Source organism: Eurytemora carolleeae, unplaced genomic scaffold, assembly GCF_000591075.1.
Source record: "Eurytemora carolleeae unplaced genomic scaffold, Eaff_2.0 scaffold684, whole genome shotgun sequence".
Lineage (NCBI taxonomy): Eukaryota > Metazoa > Arthropoda > Copepoda > Calanoida > Temoridae > Eurytemora > Eurytemora carolleeae.
The window spans coordinates 24,459-41,164 of record NW_019396580.1 but is presented as its reverse complement, the minus strand read 5'-3'; the positions used below and the strand labels follow the sequence as shown (position 1 = coordinate 41,164).

At 32.0% G+C, this 16,706-nt stretch overlaps 1 protein-coding gene across 3 annotated transcripts; it reads right to left on the bottom strand.

Moving 5' to 3' along the window:
* Positions 1 to 2,900: 2,900 nt before the first annotated feature.
* On the bottom strand, positions 2,901 to 16,371 carry LOC111705860 (compound eye opsin BCRH2). Of its 3 annotated transcripts, none has more exons than XM_023478557.1 (13): positions 16,306 to 16,371; positions 14,994 to 15,070; positions 14,313 to 14,408; positions 14,050 to 14,127; positions 12,632 to 12,689; positions 11,949 to 12,079; positions 11,761 to 11,886; positions 10,954 to 11,040; positions 10,821 to 10,894; positions 9,981 to 10,026; positions 9,566 to 9,692; positions 3,404 to 3,508; positions 2,901 to 2,996 (listed from the first exon to the last, which is right to left on the bottom strand). In XM_023478557.1, the coding sequence occupies exons 1-13, from the start codon at positions 16,367 to 16,369 to the stop codon at positions 2,950 to 2,952; spliced, it is 1,116 nt and encodes a 371-aa protein (XP_023334325.1). In that variant the 5' UTR covers positions 16,370 to 16,371; the 3' UTR covers positions 2,901 to 2,949. The 3 variants fall into 3 exon arrangements, with proteins under 3 accessions (XP_023334325.1, XP_023334324.1, XP_023334323.1); XM_023478556.1 differs by lacking the exons at positions 9,566 to 9,692; positions 9,981 to 10,026; positions 10,821 to 10,894; ... (6 more) ...; positions 14,994 to 15,070; positions 16,306 to 16,371 and adding exons at positions 3,965 to 4,091; positions 4,657 to 4,702; positions 4,929 to 5,002; ... (6 more) ...; positions 6,794 to 6,870; positions 7,441 to 7,577; XM_023478555.1 differs by lacking the exons at positions 2,901 to 2,996; positions 3,404 to 3,508 and adding exons at positions 8,451 to 8,565; positions 9,396 to 9,500.
* Between the last annotated feature and the right edge of the window lie 335 nt (positions 16,372 to 16,706).

Here is a 16,706-nt window from a genome sequence, read left to right as displayed (position 1 = left end):
CATAAAAGTCGACTCATGCTGCACTAATATTAGAATTCCCAATCAAAATTTGAGCCGAAACGGTGAAAGGGTTCCCGAGATATGGTTAAGCTTCAACAAAACTAATAAATATTTGAACTTTTATTTCGATATTTATTGTATTATACGAATATAGAAATAATTAATATACATATTTTTGCTTTTCTGAACTTTTGATTTTGAGAGAAAAAAGGTTTGCGGATTTTCTTACCAAAAAAAATTACAAATTTTCAAAAAATATCGTAAAAACACCATACAGAAGAGTTGCACAAAAAAGATACAATTTTGCACCATGCGCCGCAAATCACTTTTTTTGACTCACTCTGTATAATTTCAAGCTTGGGAACCCAGCTTTGTTTGGAAAAAGGTTTCTTTTCAAGAGTTAAATCTCTACAACTTTTAAACCAATCAAAGCATGTTTCCGTGGCTCTACCGAGTTCTAAAGACAAAATTTGAAGCAAAGGTCAAAGTCAAGAGATTCCTGAGTTATGATCGGACATACAAACAAACAAACCGAGATTATACTTTTTTACATGTATAGGTAATAAGCAATGGTAATGGAAATGGTCGAATTGTGAATGTTCACTGGCGTGACATGTTATTGTTTTTATTGTTTCTTGGGCCAGATATTCTATTTATGAATATATTTATTATAAAAGCTCTTTGTCATCGATTTTTGGAAAATACTGCAACAAAAATAGTAAGACCCCAACAGATCCAGACTACTTTAATTAGTGGCATCACTTTTTAAAGACTTGGTCAATTTTTAAATGTCGCCACAAACTGGCCTTTGATTTCCCGAATCGAATTGAAAATGTTGAAAGAGTGTTCAGTTTTGCTCAAAATTCTCTTAGATTTGGCGTAAGAGCTTGCAACCTTTAAATCACTTTATGTAAGGAATAAAAAGAAGAAAACTTTAACTGTACATTAGAGTAAAATAGTTTAAAAGGGTTTCCCTTAAGTTTAAAAGTGACGTGAAGAATATTTCAAGATTTACTTTACACCCGGGGAGTTTATAGAATACTGAACTACAAGATAAGAACTATACTACCTGCATGAAATAATAACAAGAAAAGAAGTTCAAAAACTATATTTACAAAATGAATATATGAAATAATAACAAGAAAAGAAGTTCACAAACTATATTTACAAAATGAATATATGAAATAATAACAAGAAAAGAAGTTCACAAACTATATTTACAAAATGAATATATGAAATAATAACACGAAAAGAAGTTCACAACCTATATTTACAAAATGAATATATGAAATACTAATGATTAAATAACCATTGGCGTAGAGACAGAAAACTCTAATGTTTAGATAATCATCTCATAGAACCAGTTAAAATCGAACAGGGATGTATACCAAAATGGCGGATACATTATTCCGCTGCGCCAAAATGGAGCCTTATCTCGTTTCTACTCTGCCAGCCTGGGTTAGTATGGGTAAACCATACTAAAGTTTATATTCTCTTAGTACAGCTATTTAGATAGGATGAGCTCAATCTAAATAGTCAGAAACAAGCCCTTTAAATCTGTAAAACTTATAAAGACCAAATCTGTCGTGCGTCCTGAATTTTATTATCATTACTATTCAATATTATTTCACTTCAGAGTAAATTAAAATGGGGGTTCATCGAGTCTTCAGCACTTCATCAATTCAGAGTTGACCCTGCCCTGAGGAGCTCTTATCTCAATCCTAATGGTTTTCCAGGCGCTTTTACTCAACAGACACAATATAAAAATAGTTTTTTTTTCTTAGTTTTCCTCAGATATCTCAATAATTTGATGATTTTTGGTATAGTGTAGGGCGTATAGAAGGCTCTAAATTTGACATAAAACAATTTTTATTTTGTGAAATCTTGATGTGTCTAGCTCAAAACCTTGATGTGTCTAGCTCAAAACCTTGATGTGTCTAGCTCAAAAAAGATTTTTTTTTCTACATTTACTAATAACCTTTAATGCATAAGCTATAATAAATGTCATCAGTTTGGCTAATTAAAACTATATGATCGCCACAGGCTACTTGGACTGAAATTTGCGAATTTTCCCTTGCAAATTTCTTAACAAAGACAGTAAAAAAGGGGTACCTGCAGAGCCGTTTTTTCAATTTTCGGTTTTAAATTATCCTTTTAAAAAGACTTTTGATAAAAAGGTCGGATAAATTTTCACATTTTACTCCACAACCCTGGGAGCACTCCAAAACCCTGAGAACAGTCACCCCTCCCTCCTTCCAGAAAGGGCTCCCATGGCTAAGCAGAGTGGGTGTAAAGCCGGATTAGCATTAGATAGATTGGCTCTTTGTTAGATTAACTTTTTTCTTTTTATTTTTTATTTTTGTAGATTCCTGTTTCTTGACTTTGTACCCCGGCGGTAGATACTATATCCGTAAGATAGGAAGTTAACTAATTGAGTATGGGGTTCATGGCCGCTTGGCCTTCCCCCCCTCAAATGTGTAAAGTGCAGAGAGCAGTCTTTTAAGTCTGAGCATGCCGTCCTAGGCACAACTGGTTTTTTAGCGCCTATTTTTCTGCAAATTATGCAGATTTTTTTTTCACTTAATAGCTGATATCTTTTTTTTCAAACTCAGACTTAGCTGAAGCAAAATTCATGCAATTGGCATGGGACCTTAAACTTCCCTTTGGTTGTGAGTTAAAATTGGGTCTGATCAGTTCAGCTGCCTAGACTTTTATTGGATATGTAAAGAGACAAACCAACAGAAAAGCCAAATATATAGAAAACGCCAAAGTTTTGCTTTTTCAGCTTGTTATATAAATCACCTAATTATATCTCTATCCTTTTCCTATTTTTCATTAAAATCTCAAGAATGGGAACAGATGATATGGTTTGTTAAGCCTTCAATAAAAAAAAAAGTTCATAATTTTTTTCTGTTTTATTTGTAGTTTTCAGGCTTTATAGATATTTTTTCAAGCTTTGACGGCAACTGTAGACGCAGCATCAGACTTCTGAGCTCCTAAAAAGCAAAAAAAAATATTTCAAAATGTAATTTTTGCAAAGATTTTTGGCTTAGTTTCATAAAATTTATACATAATGATTATTGATTAACTTAAAAAAATACTTGATAAAAGTAAAATCTATTTGAATAAATTAAATCGCAATAAAAATGTGTGCACATATGGATTATGAATGGATTTAATATATACCACTGTTTATAATATCTCCTTAATCATCAGATAAGAGGGGGTGCATTCTCACCAGTTCTATGCATGAGGCAAAGTAACACAAGACCTCCCCAATTCGGTTCTGAGGGGGTCTGGCGTTGCTGTGCCTAGCACTGGTGAGAACGCATAAACTCTCATCTGGCTGGTGCTACCATGATTCAGCGATAAATATTAAGTATTATGTAAGATGATTTAAAACCTGCAGCTCCAATTCCCAAGCAAGGCAGCTCTTTACCCATAGCTTCTCTGTATTTCGGATGAGAGATTGCATAAACCAAAGGATTTAGACATGAGGCTGTCTTGGCTAAAATAGTAATAATGTACAGTGAGCCCCAACAAACTGTGGAAAGATAAGACGACTTTAGACTCAAGTTAAGAATTTAAATAGTCCTTAGAAGATGAAATACAGGAATTTCACAATTGAAACAGACCCTTTAACTTCAAACCTTAATTCCAAGTAATTAGTAAAAGCTATTTTCTTTGTAACACCATCAAACACTCATAAGATTGCTGATATGCCGTCTTACTATTCCACAGTTTTATGGGCCTCACTGTTTCAAAAATTATTTAATTATCAACTTAAGATTGCATTTTTATATTTAAATTTTTAAAAACCTTATTATTTCCGTTGTGGTCTCAAGCTAGAAAAACAACATTATCTTTCACTATATAGATCAGATAAAGGTTTCCAGGGTACTGTTGTGAATAAGGAATGCCCCTTTTTGACTTTTGGGTCAATTTTAATTCTAACTTTGCTCACCTAAAAAGGATGGTAAAGCAGCAACCATTGGGGTGACAAGTTGCATGTTCCCAAAGCATCCAATCATAACAACTATGGCGTAGGGAGACCAGATACAAACCCATAGCATTACATTTGTAATAGCAACCTAATATTAAGAATTATTTAGCCTTTCTTGGATAAAAAAAAGTGTTGGGGATCTATACAAAATCAACTTTGACTTAAAATATTTTTCTTTTTACTAGTTTGACTTTGACAGAAGACACAAAGTTATTAACAAATTATTCAAGGGTGTGTATTTTTTGAAAAATAGTTTCCTCCCCCCCCCACTCTTTAGAAAATTAACTTTATTCTCCAGATGAAAAATTGTGTGTGAGAATGTCATAAAGTTTTATTTAGGGTTTAATCTCTGAATTGGGGGATATAGATTATCTTTCCAGGGCAATAAATGGATTTTTGGGTAGGAAGTACCAAAAACGATGAAAAACTCTCCTATTATTGTCTTATGTTTAAAATTTATTAATCCCCATAGCATCCAAAATATNGTGCGACTCTTGAAAATACATACCTGATAACTTTAAAATTTGCCAAATGTCTCTTATTTAAAAGACAATTTGATATATAAATGTTTAATATCTTGATAAAAATTATGCCCAACACTGAGGTTGAAAGTAATGAAATTGAAAGTTAAACTTTTGCAAAATAAGATTCACCTTTGCAATTTTTACTTCTGCTGAATCTCCTTCTTGTTCTCCAGATCTAAAAATAAAATGAATTTTGAGATTGTAAGTTTAATTAAAAACATGGCCAGTGATTATTGACAGTATTGCGTATTTTTGCCAAGTTTACTGGCAAATTAAGAGAGGAGGGAGAAGTGATTTTCAAAGATATAGACCCCTTAGAGAGTTTCCTATTTTTGACTAAAGTTTGTTAGGGTTGGTTTATTAAGTATTGATCCTTGAGATTTATTTTAAGTTTTAAGTACCTTAAGGATTCTACATTCATTTTTTTGGCTTGAGCTTTTAATGCTGCTTCATGCATAACAACTGCCTTTACAATCTGGAAAAAAAGAAGAAGATAAAAATCAGTCTCTAAAGATTAAAATAAAAATTTAAAGTTTATCAATTAAAAGAATGATACCTGAGTATAAAATGAGATAACCATTATCATTGGAGTACAGTAGTTAAAGATGAAGGCATACAACATGAAGCTTTTGTGATTCCAGTCCTGTGTCAGAAATACATTATAACCTTATCAAGAATTTTAAAAAATATGAAAAATATACCTGGGTAAGATAATCATAGCTACAGGTTATCAATGTTCCTTCTGTTGCATACCCACCCCAGCCAAAGAATGGTGGAACACACACTGCAGTACTGTACAACCACAGGAACAGAATCAATCCGAAAGCCTACAGAGTTTCTTTTTACTTTATAGTCAAACACTTTCATGTAATTACCAAATATTACCTTTCCAGCAGTAATTTTTACGCCATTGAATCCCTTGCAAATAACATTGTATCTATCATATCCAATGACGACCATGGAAAGAATTGAAATGGTTCCAAAGATTCCACCCAGCATTGCATACACTTGACACCCTAGTAAATAAACATTCTAAATATTACTCAACAATCAATTTTAAAATTTGAAGGTCTACCTGTAACACCAAACATCCAGTAGCGTTGAACAAAAGCATTAAAACTAACAGGAAGTCCCTTTTACACCAAATCAACGTGAATTTATCCAAATAGAAGCAAAAAGCAAAAATTAAAATTTTAACACAGATATCAAGTCAATTAATGATTTATTGATTATTGATTAAAGTTGATGCCTGCCTGAGTTGTCATCATACAAAGATCTGACACTGCCAGATTCACAATGAACATATTTGTAGGAGTTCTCAAGCTTTTGGTCTAAATGGTGTTAGTTTAGTAAGAAACCAATATATGATATATCTATATATAAATTTGGCTTGTCTGTTTGTCTGTTTGGGTGTTTGTCTGTTTGTATCCAATAAACGTCAAAACGGCTGAACTGATCGGGCCCAAATTTTTTGTGGGACATCTAGGGACCCCAGGGAAGGTTTATGAATGATTGAAATTTTAAAAATTTGTGTTTTAAAGGTTTTTAATTTTGTAAAAAAAATTAAATTTTTGAAAATCTTCGAATTTTTTTTTTAAAATCCCCAAAATTTTTTTTCTTCTTAGTTTAGAAATGTAAACAAAAAAGAACATGTTCACAATTAAAATAGAAGATGGGCGCGAAGCGCCCTAAAAGCCTAGAAAGAAGGGCGCGAAGCGCCTTGAATTTCTAGTAATATAAATTTGGCTTGTTGTTGTTTATGAATGATCAAAATTTTAAAAATTTGTGTTTTAAAGGTTTTTAATTTTGTAAAAAAAATTAAATTTTTGAAAATCTTCGAAATTTTTTTTTTAAATCCGCAAAATTTTTTTCATCCTTGTTTTGAAATGTAAACAAAAAGAACATGTTCACAATTAAAATAGAAGATGGGCGCGAAGCGCCCTAAAAGCCTAGAAAAAAGGGCGCGAAGTAATATAAACTTTTGTATGTGCCTATTTTACCTTTAGAAAAATGTAGACCACACAACCATTTCCAAAGAAGGAGATTAACCACAGGATTATGTAGGCAAACCCAACAACATGGTTCACCATGGGATGCTTAAAATAGTGGTATTATTTGATTTATTGATTATCTTGATTTTTAAATTGTTCTGCAAAATTAATTTGAAATGAAAAAAAACATGTTGTAGACTACTTTAGTAGTGCGTTTAATTTTCATATGAAATATAAACCCATGCATAGGAGAAGATATCAGGGGAAATTAGTACCTGCGGAGGAAAAGTTCCCCAGTGAGGATGAAAAATTTCTTTTAGATCATCAGGAATCCCATCATAATGTGTTGCACCTATATTCAAAATCTCTTAGAAAAATTAATTTTTTTGCAAAGATGGAAATGCCCAATTCACAGCATTGTCTGATCAAGTATGAATTAGGTATCCATTTGTTGGTCTCTTGGGTCATGTTCATTTGTGGGTTCTCTGCAAAAGTGACTTCCAACATTCTTATTTTTAAGCAGCTATGAGGAAATTATCACAATTACACACTTTGGAGTCAGAAAAACTTTCCGAAAATGAACAAACCCAAATTTTGGAAACGGAAAATAGGATTAATATATAAACGAATCCAAATTCACATTCAAACTACCTGCTTTTATCCCACCAGATGTTAAGTATATGTAATGTATGATAGGCTACATTCAACAACGACAACAAATTCTGGTACAGGTTTATTGACCAATTGTGTTGCTGAGGAGATGTATATACAGGTTAATAATATTGGATAGATATATTCTCCTTTTATTTTCTTAGAAATAGCAAAAATGAATAGATTAAAATTTATTGACAATTTTCTTATGGAGAGGAGATAACTAGATTGATCATTGTCTGCAGTGATAAGTTTACTAATGATGGCATACCTTCTGGATAGATTAGACCGTAATTGGAGTCAAGGTAAACTCCTTCTCTAGGTTTCCAACTCATTTTTAATCAGTCCAATTTTAAAATCCAAATTTATCTAATTTGAGTTAGATTGGAGAAGGAACTTCCAGTAAAGTTTGTGTAAAACTGTGCTATTCTTTACTTTGTTTCTCTAATTTATACTGAATGAGCTAAGAGGATTTTCGGATTAATGAAATCATAGAGTTTCTAAGTTGATAATGGTAAAATTTATGTAAGTCAATTCCCAAAATATGAAATCATCAGATAAATCAAATTCATTTGAAGAAGTATCACCTTTATTTTTAATTGCTAAGAAATTCAGTCTTTACACAAACTCAAATTTTCAAATTCCCATATCTTTGCAACCTGATAGTGTAAACCTTTGGTATTACAAGCTTAGATTATTTGATCTATCAGAATGTATAGTTTGAAATAACTGAGATTTATTTATTCAGCTGCTAGGATATAGGGATTGGAAAATCAGAGTTTGTGGCAAAGACTCAATTCCTCTGCAGAAACCTTTTAGAATTAAAATAAAGATAACTATACTACTTACACATCATTAGCCTTTTTGAAAAAAATTTTGTTTTATGAAAATTAACGGTTTTCAAGATTGTCAGAATGATTTAAATTGTTCGTTTTTTTGCTCATTTAAAAAGACTATTGTTTTTTAATTTCTCTTAACTGTCCATCAGTTATTGGTCCTACATTTGTTTTTTTCTGAACTGTACAATCGTTCACAAAAAATTGGTTCAATCACAAAAACGATGTCCATCATCTAGTCCCTCCCCTGAATTTTTAATAAGCTATAAATTATATTATATTCCTACTTGAACTTGAATCTCTTGATTAAAGAATTGACCAAAATTATTATAATTAAAAGACTTTGTTATCTGGTCTCAAGGTTGGGTGCTTAATATCATTTGTCCTACAATCATTTGTCCTACAATCGTTTTCATATCAATCTATCTTCAACATGTAGAATAAGTCTAAAATGCTTAATATTTATTAAGTTTCTGTTATCATGTTATTTTTATTTCTTCTTCAATTTCAGGCTTTGGTTGTAGCTACGGTAGTTGCTCCATCAGATTTTGGACCAGCTCCTAAAATAGGGATATATTATTGGAGAGAAATAATTGTAAAACATAATATTAGGTAAGATAATTTTTGAGAAAAGTGAAGAATAATTGTCAACGACAAACAATCATCTTTACATAATTAACTGTGATAAAAATTAGTATTTTTACAAAAAGGGACTTAGTTAAAAAGAGTTTGATATATCATAGGTTTACAATATTGGGTTCCAAAGATATAGGGAAAAGAAATTAAGAATTTGTGGCAAGGAATCAATTCCTTTCTCATTTTTGAATATAAGATTATTAGCATACTAGATAAAATACCTTGGGTTGCCCATGGAATTTGAAAAACACCATGAAAAATATAATTCGAATTAAAAAAGAATCATAGCTATGCCTATAGCTAACTTATATAAATAGATAAATATATGTTTGAGCAAAGAGCAGTATTATATAGATACAGGATGTCCCAATAAACATTGGAATTCAGTGACAAATTTGATATCGTTTTTTCAAATAATTCTTTGATTTTGTACAGTGCTACCTACTGAGAAAGCTGTAATCTGTAAGAGTTTCGTCTGCTAAATTCATATTTTGTTTGTTTATGTTTTGACTGCATAAGGGTGTACTTAGTAAAACAAGAAAACTGCAGTATTCAAACAAAGTAAACTTGTCCGTCTTCACTGTTTATCATAGACACATAATTGCAGTCTTTTACCCTTTTCATAAAATAAACTTAAGCAGACATAATAATATTATGGCTTTTGAAATTAGATATTACAATGCTTATTTATAACAAAGAGGATATCGAATTTGTCACTGAATTCCCATGTTTTTTGGGACACCCTGTAGTATACCTGCAACACCAATCCCCAAGCAAGGCATCTCTTTACTCATAGCTTCTCTATATTTTGGATGGGAGATTGCATAGACCAAAGGGTTCAGGCAGGATGCTGTTTTAGCTATATATTGGAATTAAAGGCTTTAAAATGTCAGAATATAATTTTTATAAAGATATTTATTTTACCTAAAAAGGATGGTAAAGCTGCCACCATTGGGGTGACAAGTTGCATGTTCCCAAAGCATCCAATCATAACAACTATGGCATAGGGAGACCAGATACAAACCCATAGCATTACATTTGTAATAGCAACCTAATATCAAAAATATCTTGTCATTTTAAAGGGACTGTAAGAATAAATTCAAGAAATGTGCAATTCAATTCTGTAGAGAATCAATAATTAAAAATATTATTTTACCAAATTATAATCTATGATTTCTAATTCCTTCTTTATGAGACAGCTTTTAAGGTTATATTTGTGAATCAGTTGTTGATATCTTTGGATGAAGGATAACATAAAATTAAGCTTACTGCAGACCATTTAAACTATTTTGTTTAGTAGATTTAGCATTAATACAGATTGGCATCGAATTTTCAAGACCTTGGCTATTTTAACTTCCGCTGAATCACCTTCCTGTTCTCCAGATCTAAAAATCACTGATTTCAATGATCTTAATATTTAGTACAAGCAAACTATAACTTGCCTCCTTCCACTTATGAAACCGTGGTCCTTGGTCAGAGAAATTCTCTTACCCCTCCCCCCCCCAAAACCAACCAATAAGAGCATGAAATAACATATTTTAATTTGAACTGTATTTTGTGTGAACAAAAATGATAGGAGGAAATAGTTTAGATATTTAATCATGATATTATGTATATGAAGGATATGAAAATTAGAGTTTTAGGGGATTTTGAAATTTATGAGGGAAATGCGGGAAAGCTACAAAATTAATAAAAGGAGTTTTTTTATTTCAGTGAATATAGTGCATGTTATTCCACAAAGTATTTACAAGTGATAAAACTTTACTCTATGGATGGGATAATTATTGAAACTAATTTTGACTGAGGCTAGGTGTGATCTTCAATTGATAATGTTTTCAGATTATTTTTAAAATATTATATTATATATTTGTAATGCTTTTAAATGCAACGGCTGGTAAAAATTTGAATAAAACTTGTAAACGAAGAAATCTTCTGAAAGATTTTGAAAACCTTATGTTACATTTTTTTACTAAACCAAATAGATAGAATAATTTTGCGCACAAATGAAACAATTTTATTTTTTAGAATGGTTGAAAAAAAGAATGAAATGACTTGCTTACGAACAATGAATGAACAAAATAAAAAAAGACAAATATGCAATTTTCTCTATGTCTGCTGTTGCTGACAATCAAAGAATTTTCAAAACAAAAAACTAACCTGCCAAGCTTTAAAATTGTACCTTAGAGATTCTACATTCATTTTCTTAGCTTGGGCCTTTAAAGCAGCTTCATGCATAACTACAGCTTTAACAATCTAAAAGGAGAAGTGATAAAAAATACTTTTGCTTGTAAAGTTTTCAGCTTAGAGCTAACCTGGGTGTAAAATGAGATTACCAGAACCATTGGAGTACAGTAGTTAAAGATGAAGGCGTATAGCATGAAGGTCTTGTGATTCCAGTCCTGTTGTAGAAAATCAAATTAATGGTCATTGAGTAATAAATTTTCAGCGAATTCAGAGTGGTGTCAAACTTACAAATCAATAGATATATTGTGGCGGACAAGTGGTCTTACTCTTTACCTCAATGTCTTCAGTAAAGTTTCCTGAAGACAGCAGCTGATATTTATTCATTTGATATAAACCACCTTATTTTAGACCCTTTGGTCTTGTGTTGTATTTTAGATAGAAATATATTTAGTTGATTTCAAATCTTTGTCTTGTTATCAGCAGACGCTAAAATATTACTTAGAGAAAACTTTGAAATTATCCTTGAATTTTGATAAACAAAACGTTCTACATCAAGCAATATTTACCTAGTTTACAATTCTTAAATCAAGTAAATTAAGCAAAAAAAGAATAAAATCAACTTTATAAATTTTTTTCTGGTATTTCAGGAGTTTGTATTAAATCAAGTAAATTAAGCAAAAAAAGAATAAAATCAACTTTATAAATTTTTTTCTGGCAGAAAAAGATTATTTAATAACCAATTTTTTGTTTGACATTGGACAATCTCTACAAAAGTTGTTTGTTGATATCACATATTCCAAAACAGAAAAACATAAAAATTCATTGACAAACATCAAAAGGATATGCTTGTTGATCAGAATTGTATCCACTTCCACAATTTCTTTATAAAAATAATGAATATTAGAATAAAATAGGATGTTTAATAATCCTGCAACCTGTGTGAGATAATCATAACTGCATGTTATCAGAGTTCCTTCAGTAGCATACCCTCCCCAACCAAAGAAGGGTGGAAGACATACCGCAGTACTGTACAACCACATAAACAGAATCAATCCAAAAGCCTGAAACCAAAGTACAATGAGGTTTTAAATTTATGAGAACTAATGATTGAAAGTTGATTTACCTTTCCTGCAGTAATTTTAACGCCATTGAATCCTTTACAAATGACATTGTATCTATCATATCCAATGACGACCATTGACAGGATTGAAATAGTTCCAAAGATTCCACCAGTTAAAGCGTACACTTTGCATCCTTTTAAAATAAATAAAACAGATACCATTCAATACAAACAGAGTTCAGGGGAGATATCACTAAAGATATCAGACCCCAAGAACTATAAGTTAATCATAATGAAACCTCAAACCAAACTCATTAAACTACAGGTGGTTCAACCATATCTTTTACTTGAATGTGATTCAGAATGAATGTTATTTACTTTTAAGTATGGTATAAATGTTTAGAATTCCTTTCTAACATCTATATAGATTATTGCTGGGAGTTCAGTTAAAGAATAGTTGAGTTGTAAACAAGTTTTTCATTAATCAAGCTAAAATTGCAACATTCGATCTGTTGTTCACGGTATTTTTTGTTATTTTTAAAAGTTACCATTTATTAGCAATACCGATTTTAATAACGGTATTCACGGAAGGTATTTCAAACATTGCTGGTAGTGCCAGCCTTTTAGTCTTCCAGTACTTTTCAAAAACTTTCTGTTCATGAACCGAACATTACCTTCCTTACAAAGTTCCAACCAACAAAAGGGAAGAAAAGTAAAAGCAAAATGTTGCAGAGAAATATAATTACCTGTTACACCAAACATCCAGTATCGTTGAATAAAAGCATTAATTGTTACAGGTGGTCCCTTTATAATCAATTCAATGTTCATTCCAGTTGTTTTTACTTTCCTAGATCAGAGGGTAGAACTTGTATTTGGGATATCGCTTAGCTCCTACAGCCACTGAGCCGATACTTAAGCATTGCCGTAGCTTGGCGAGTGGTGGGAAGGCTTTTGCTTCCCAAATGCTGCATCCTTTCTCCGAATTCATTTTGACAGCCTACTTCTTGGTGATAGGTAATCTTGACAGCTTGCCCTGGTACTAGGGGTAGGAAGGGCTGGGATTACACGATGAGTCTTATGGATTCTAATGATGATGTAGAATGGATACAATGTTTACAGTGTCTTATATCTATCCTATCAACAGCAAGCTGACACTAGTCCAGCAGGCTGTTAAGAGAAGATGTCAAATGAATTAAAAGAAAGGAAAAGAAAACGCAGCATTCAGAAAAAGTCAGGAAGCGAAGCCTTCCCCCCATTAACCAAGCTAATTTTGATGCCTGATACTAAGCAGATACATCAGGGAAAATGTCAATTATGGTATCCTGTTTCTAAATTTTAACTTTGCACTCTTGGATTTAAGATGCAAAAGTTTAACCCTCAGAACTGGTAGAGTTCACTCAAGGCAGTTGATGAAAGGAGTCGCGTGGATTGAATTACAAGAAAGAGAGAGATTAGAACGTATTTTAGGGTTAGGTGATGTTACGACGCTTTCTGGTCCAAGAACTTTGTCTAAGACAGGGTAGGGGGCCAAGGACCATGCATCCTAGGACAGGGTAGGGGGCCAAGAGCTGCGGCTAAAACTGGCTCCTTCTCTGTCTTGTAACTCAATGGTGCATGCGCGGGTAACTCCTTTGGGCCTCTGCCTTTATTTAATGAAGAAATAATTACAAGCTATATCTGATTGTAAATCAATTTTATTAATAAAGCATTTTACGCCAAAATAAATCCTTCTATTTTGCGCATTTTTTTTAAGTTTGCCACAAAAAGATTTTGCATTTTAAAGAAGATACATTAGGAACAAGCGACATCTTATCTGTTTTGATAAATTAGGACTTAATTTAGAAATAAAAGAACAAAGCAGAAATTTATCACAGAGTTTTTTGGTTCTTACTGTATATGAAACCAGACAATCTCAGTGCTCAACTTTAAAAGCCTGAGGGACCCACTGAAACCCAACCATTGTGTTTGTTAAAGGAATTGAGTCTTTTGCCACAAACTCATATTTTCTAAACCCTTTACATTTTTAACCTGACAGTGTAAACCTTTAAGATTTCAAACTTAATTTATTTGATATAAAAAAATTCATAGTTTGAAATATCTAAGGTCTAAGACAATGGTTAGAAAAGAGCAAATCAGAATATGTGATTTAAACATTGATGCTTTCCTGAGTTGTCATCATGCATAGATCTGATACTGCCAGATTCACGATAAACATGTTTGTAGGAGTCCGCAGGCTTTTGGTCTAAACATTTATTAATGTCGTTGTTTTTTAGATGTTTTGATTACTTTTTTTCTGCAATATTATATCTTTCAAGATATCATATTTCTGTAAGCCATTTATCTAGCTAGATCAAAACAGAGAATTATTTACCTAATATTGTTTCAGAAAAATAGGCAAAACGCGCCCTTATAAGACATAAAGAATACCTTGAGAAAAATGTAGACTACACAACCATTCCCAAAGAAGCTGATTAACCACAGGATTATGTAGGCAAATCCCACAACATGGTTCACCATGGGATGCTAAAAATTATTCACAAAATAACATTTTGGTTAATCTTAGCATGAAAATATTTTTAAAAATTGCAAAGCTGGAAATATTTTTTAATTTAACACCTTACACCAAACTAGAAGAGAATTCTTGTTTTGTTGATACCAATTAAATCAATCACATAATGATCATGTGTTGGACTCGGGGGGTCCATGTGCTAGTGTGGTGTAAGTATAGTGTTACCAAAAACAAGAATACGACTTCAAAGACGACTGTTCAAATCCAAACAATCTTTTTCCCTGAAACTATCAACTTTTTTCTTTCTCTGCCCAAATCAATAAAAAAGGCCTCGAAAAAAAGTATATTCAAGGAAGAATATTTGAATTGACCTTGGAATTGTCATATTTTAAAATTTGTAGGTCGTATTTACAGTCTCATCTTCTCTGGGTAAGCCTGTATTCTCGTAGTACCAGTAGTAGCCTGTAGTACCTTAGGATTTGGAAAGTATTTCTAAAGTAGTTCGAGGATAGGGGCGGGGTACCTTTGGAATAACAGCCGTTTGAAGAGAGGGAGGGGGTACATTAGGGTGAAAGTAGGGGGAAGAGGGAGGGTAGTACCTGTGGGGGGAAAGTTCCCCAATGCGGATGAAAAATTTCATTAAGATCCTTCGGAATTCCATCATAATGGGTTGCACCTTCAACATTTTCTTTGTGAATAAGAATTTTAAAATGAAAACCCTTCAATTTCAAGTGACCCATCACGTCAGCCGAAATTTTAAGTGTCCGGTTCAAAACTGAACCTGAATATATTTATCTGATATTTTAAACATTTTATGATTTTTTACATAAGTGGCTTCTCTATGATAGTAAGGGTTGGACAATTTGGCACTTTTTTGTTAAAAATGTTTAGATCCTTTCAGCACGTGTCTTAAAAGTTTCTATAATAAAAAAGCAAAACAAAAATTTTAATTCTTTTCTTATTTTTAAATTCATGCTTTTGTAAATAACAAATTACTAGTGCAAGCGAAAATATATTTTTTCAAAATATGTCGATACATGTTTGCCAATACATCCGTCTGGAAATACTGCAAATTCAAAAATGTTAAAATCATAAAAATTGGTTAAATATTAAATAAGTTAAAGGCAAAAACAGAATTTTAGCAATGACTGGGCAATATTCAATGGTTTGAGATGCAACTTTAGACACCCATATCGACATGTTTCGAAAAAATTGAAAAATTGACCTCCCTTGTGATTGTGAATTTTTAAAAGAGCTTGCTTGCACTGACCCATTTTATAAAATATCAAAAAACAAAATTTCATAATGTTTTTTTGGTAAGTTTATTTGAACAATTTTTGCTGGTCATTTTTGAAAAAATTTAATAGAATTTAGAGCTATCACACTTTTAAAATCTGAAACTGAAGAGTGAAGAGTATTATAAACCTAGTGTATGTGTACCTTTAAAGTATCTAAGAAGCCAAATGTTTTGAATTTACGTTTTAAATTTTGCCCCCCGGCCCTCCCCAGAAGCTCGCGGGGGGGGGGGAAATGTTTTTGGCNGTATTCCTTGGTAATCGGACTGTATAGTGTATGTGTACCTTTAAAGTATCCAAGAAGCAAAATGTTTTGATTTTACAGTTCAAATTTTGCTCTTAGGGGGGCCAGAAATGTTTTTGGCGCTTCGCGCATATTTTGCCCTCCCCTAGATTTATTTCTGTAAACGCCCTTGGACTACCAGGGTTAATGATAGTGACTTGCGGAGTACTTTTGAAAAAATGTTAAACAGTTTTCAAAAAATCGATATCTTTAGTATTATTGATCAGATAAATGGGGTTTAATTAAAGTTTAATGTTTTGAATCAGAGTCACTTTTAATTCCTGGAACAGTCCCTTTAAGGTATGAATATGGTATGCATATACTTAATTATACCTTCAGGATATACAAGACCGTAGTTTGAGTCAAGATAAACACCCTCTCGTGGTTTCCAGCTCATTTTAGTCTTTAAAAAAAAATTATAAAATGTTTAAAAAATATGTTTTTTATTTATTGAAGACGTTGATTACATAATTCACAAATAATTGCCTGTGAAGTTGAAAAAAATATTTTTAAAAATCCACAACTTAAAGAGACAATATTTTTAAAAAAAGAAATATTTTAGCTTATAATACCACAAGGAACGTCAGGGTAGTCATGGGTTTAAAAAAAAACAGTCAATTTTGTACAACCGGTCTGCCAGATATAACTAAAACATATATATTAGCGAAAAGCTTTATCATATACTAGCTGAAGTGCCCAGCGTTGCCCGTGGAATTTATTAAAGCCAATTTTAA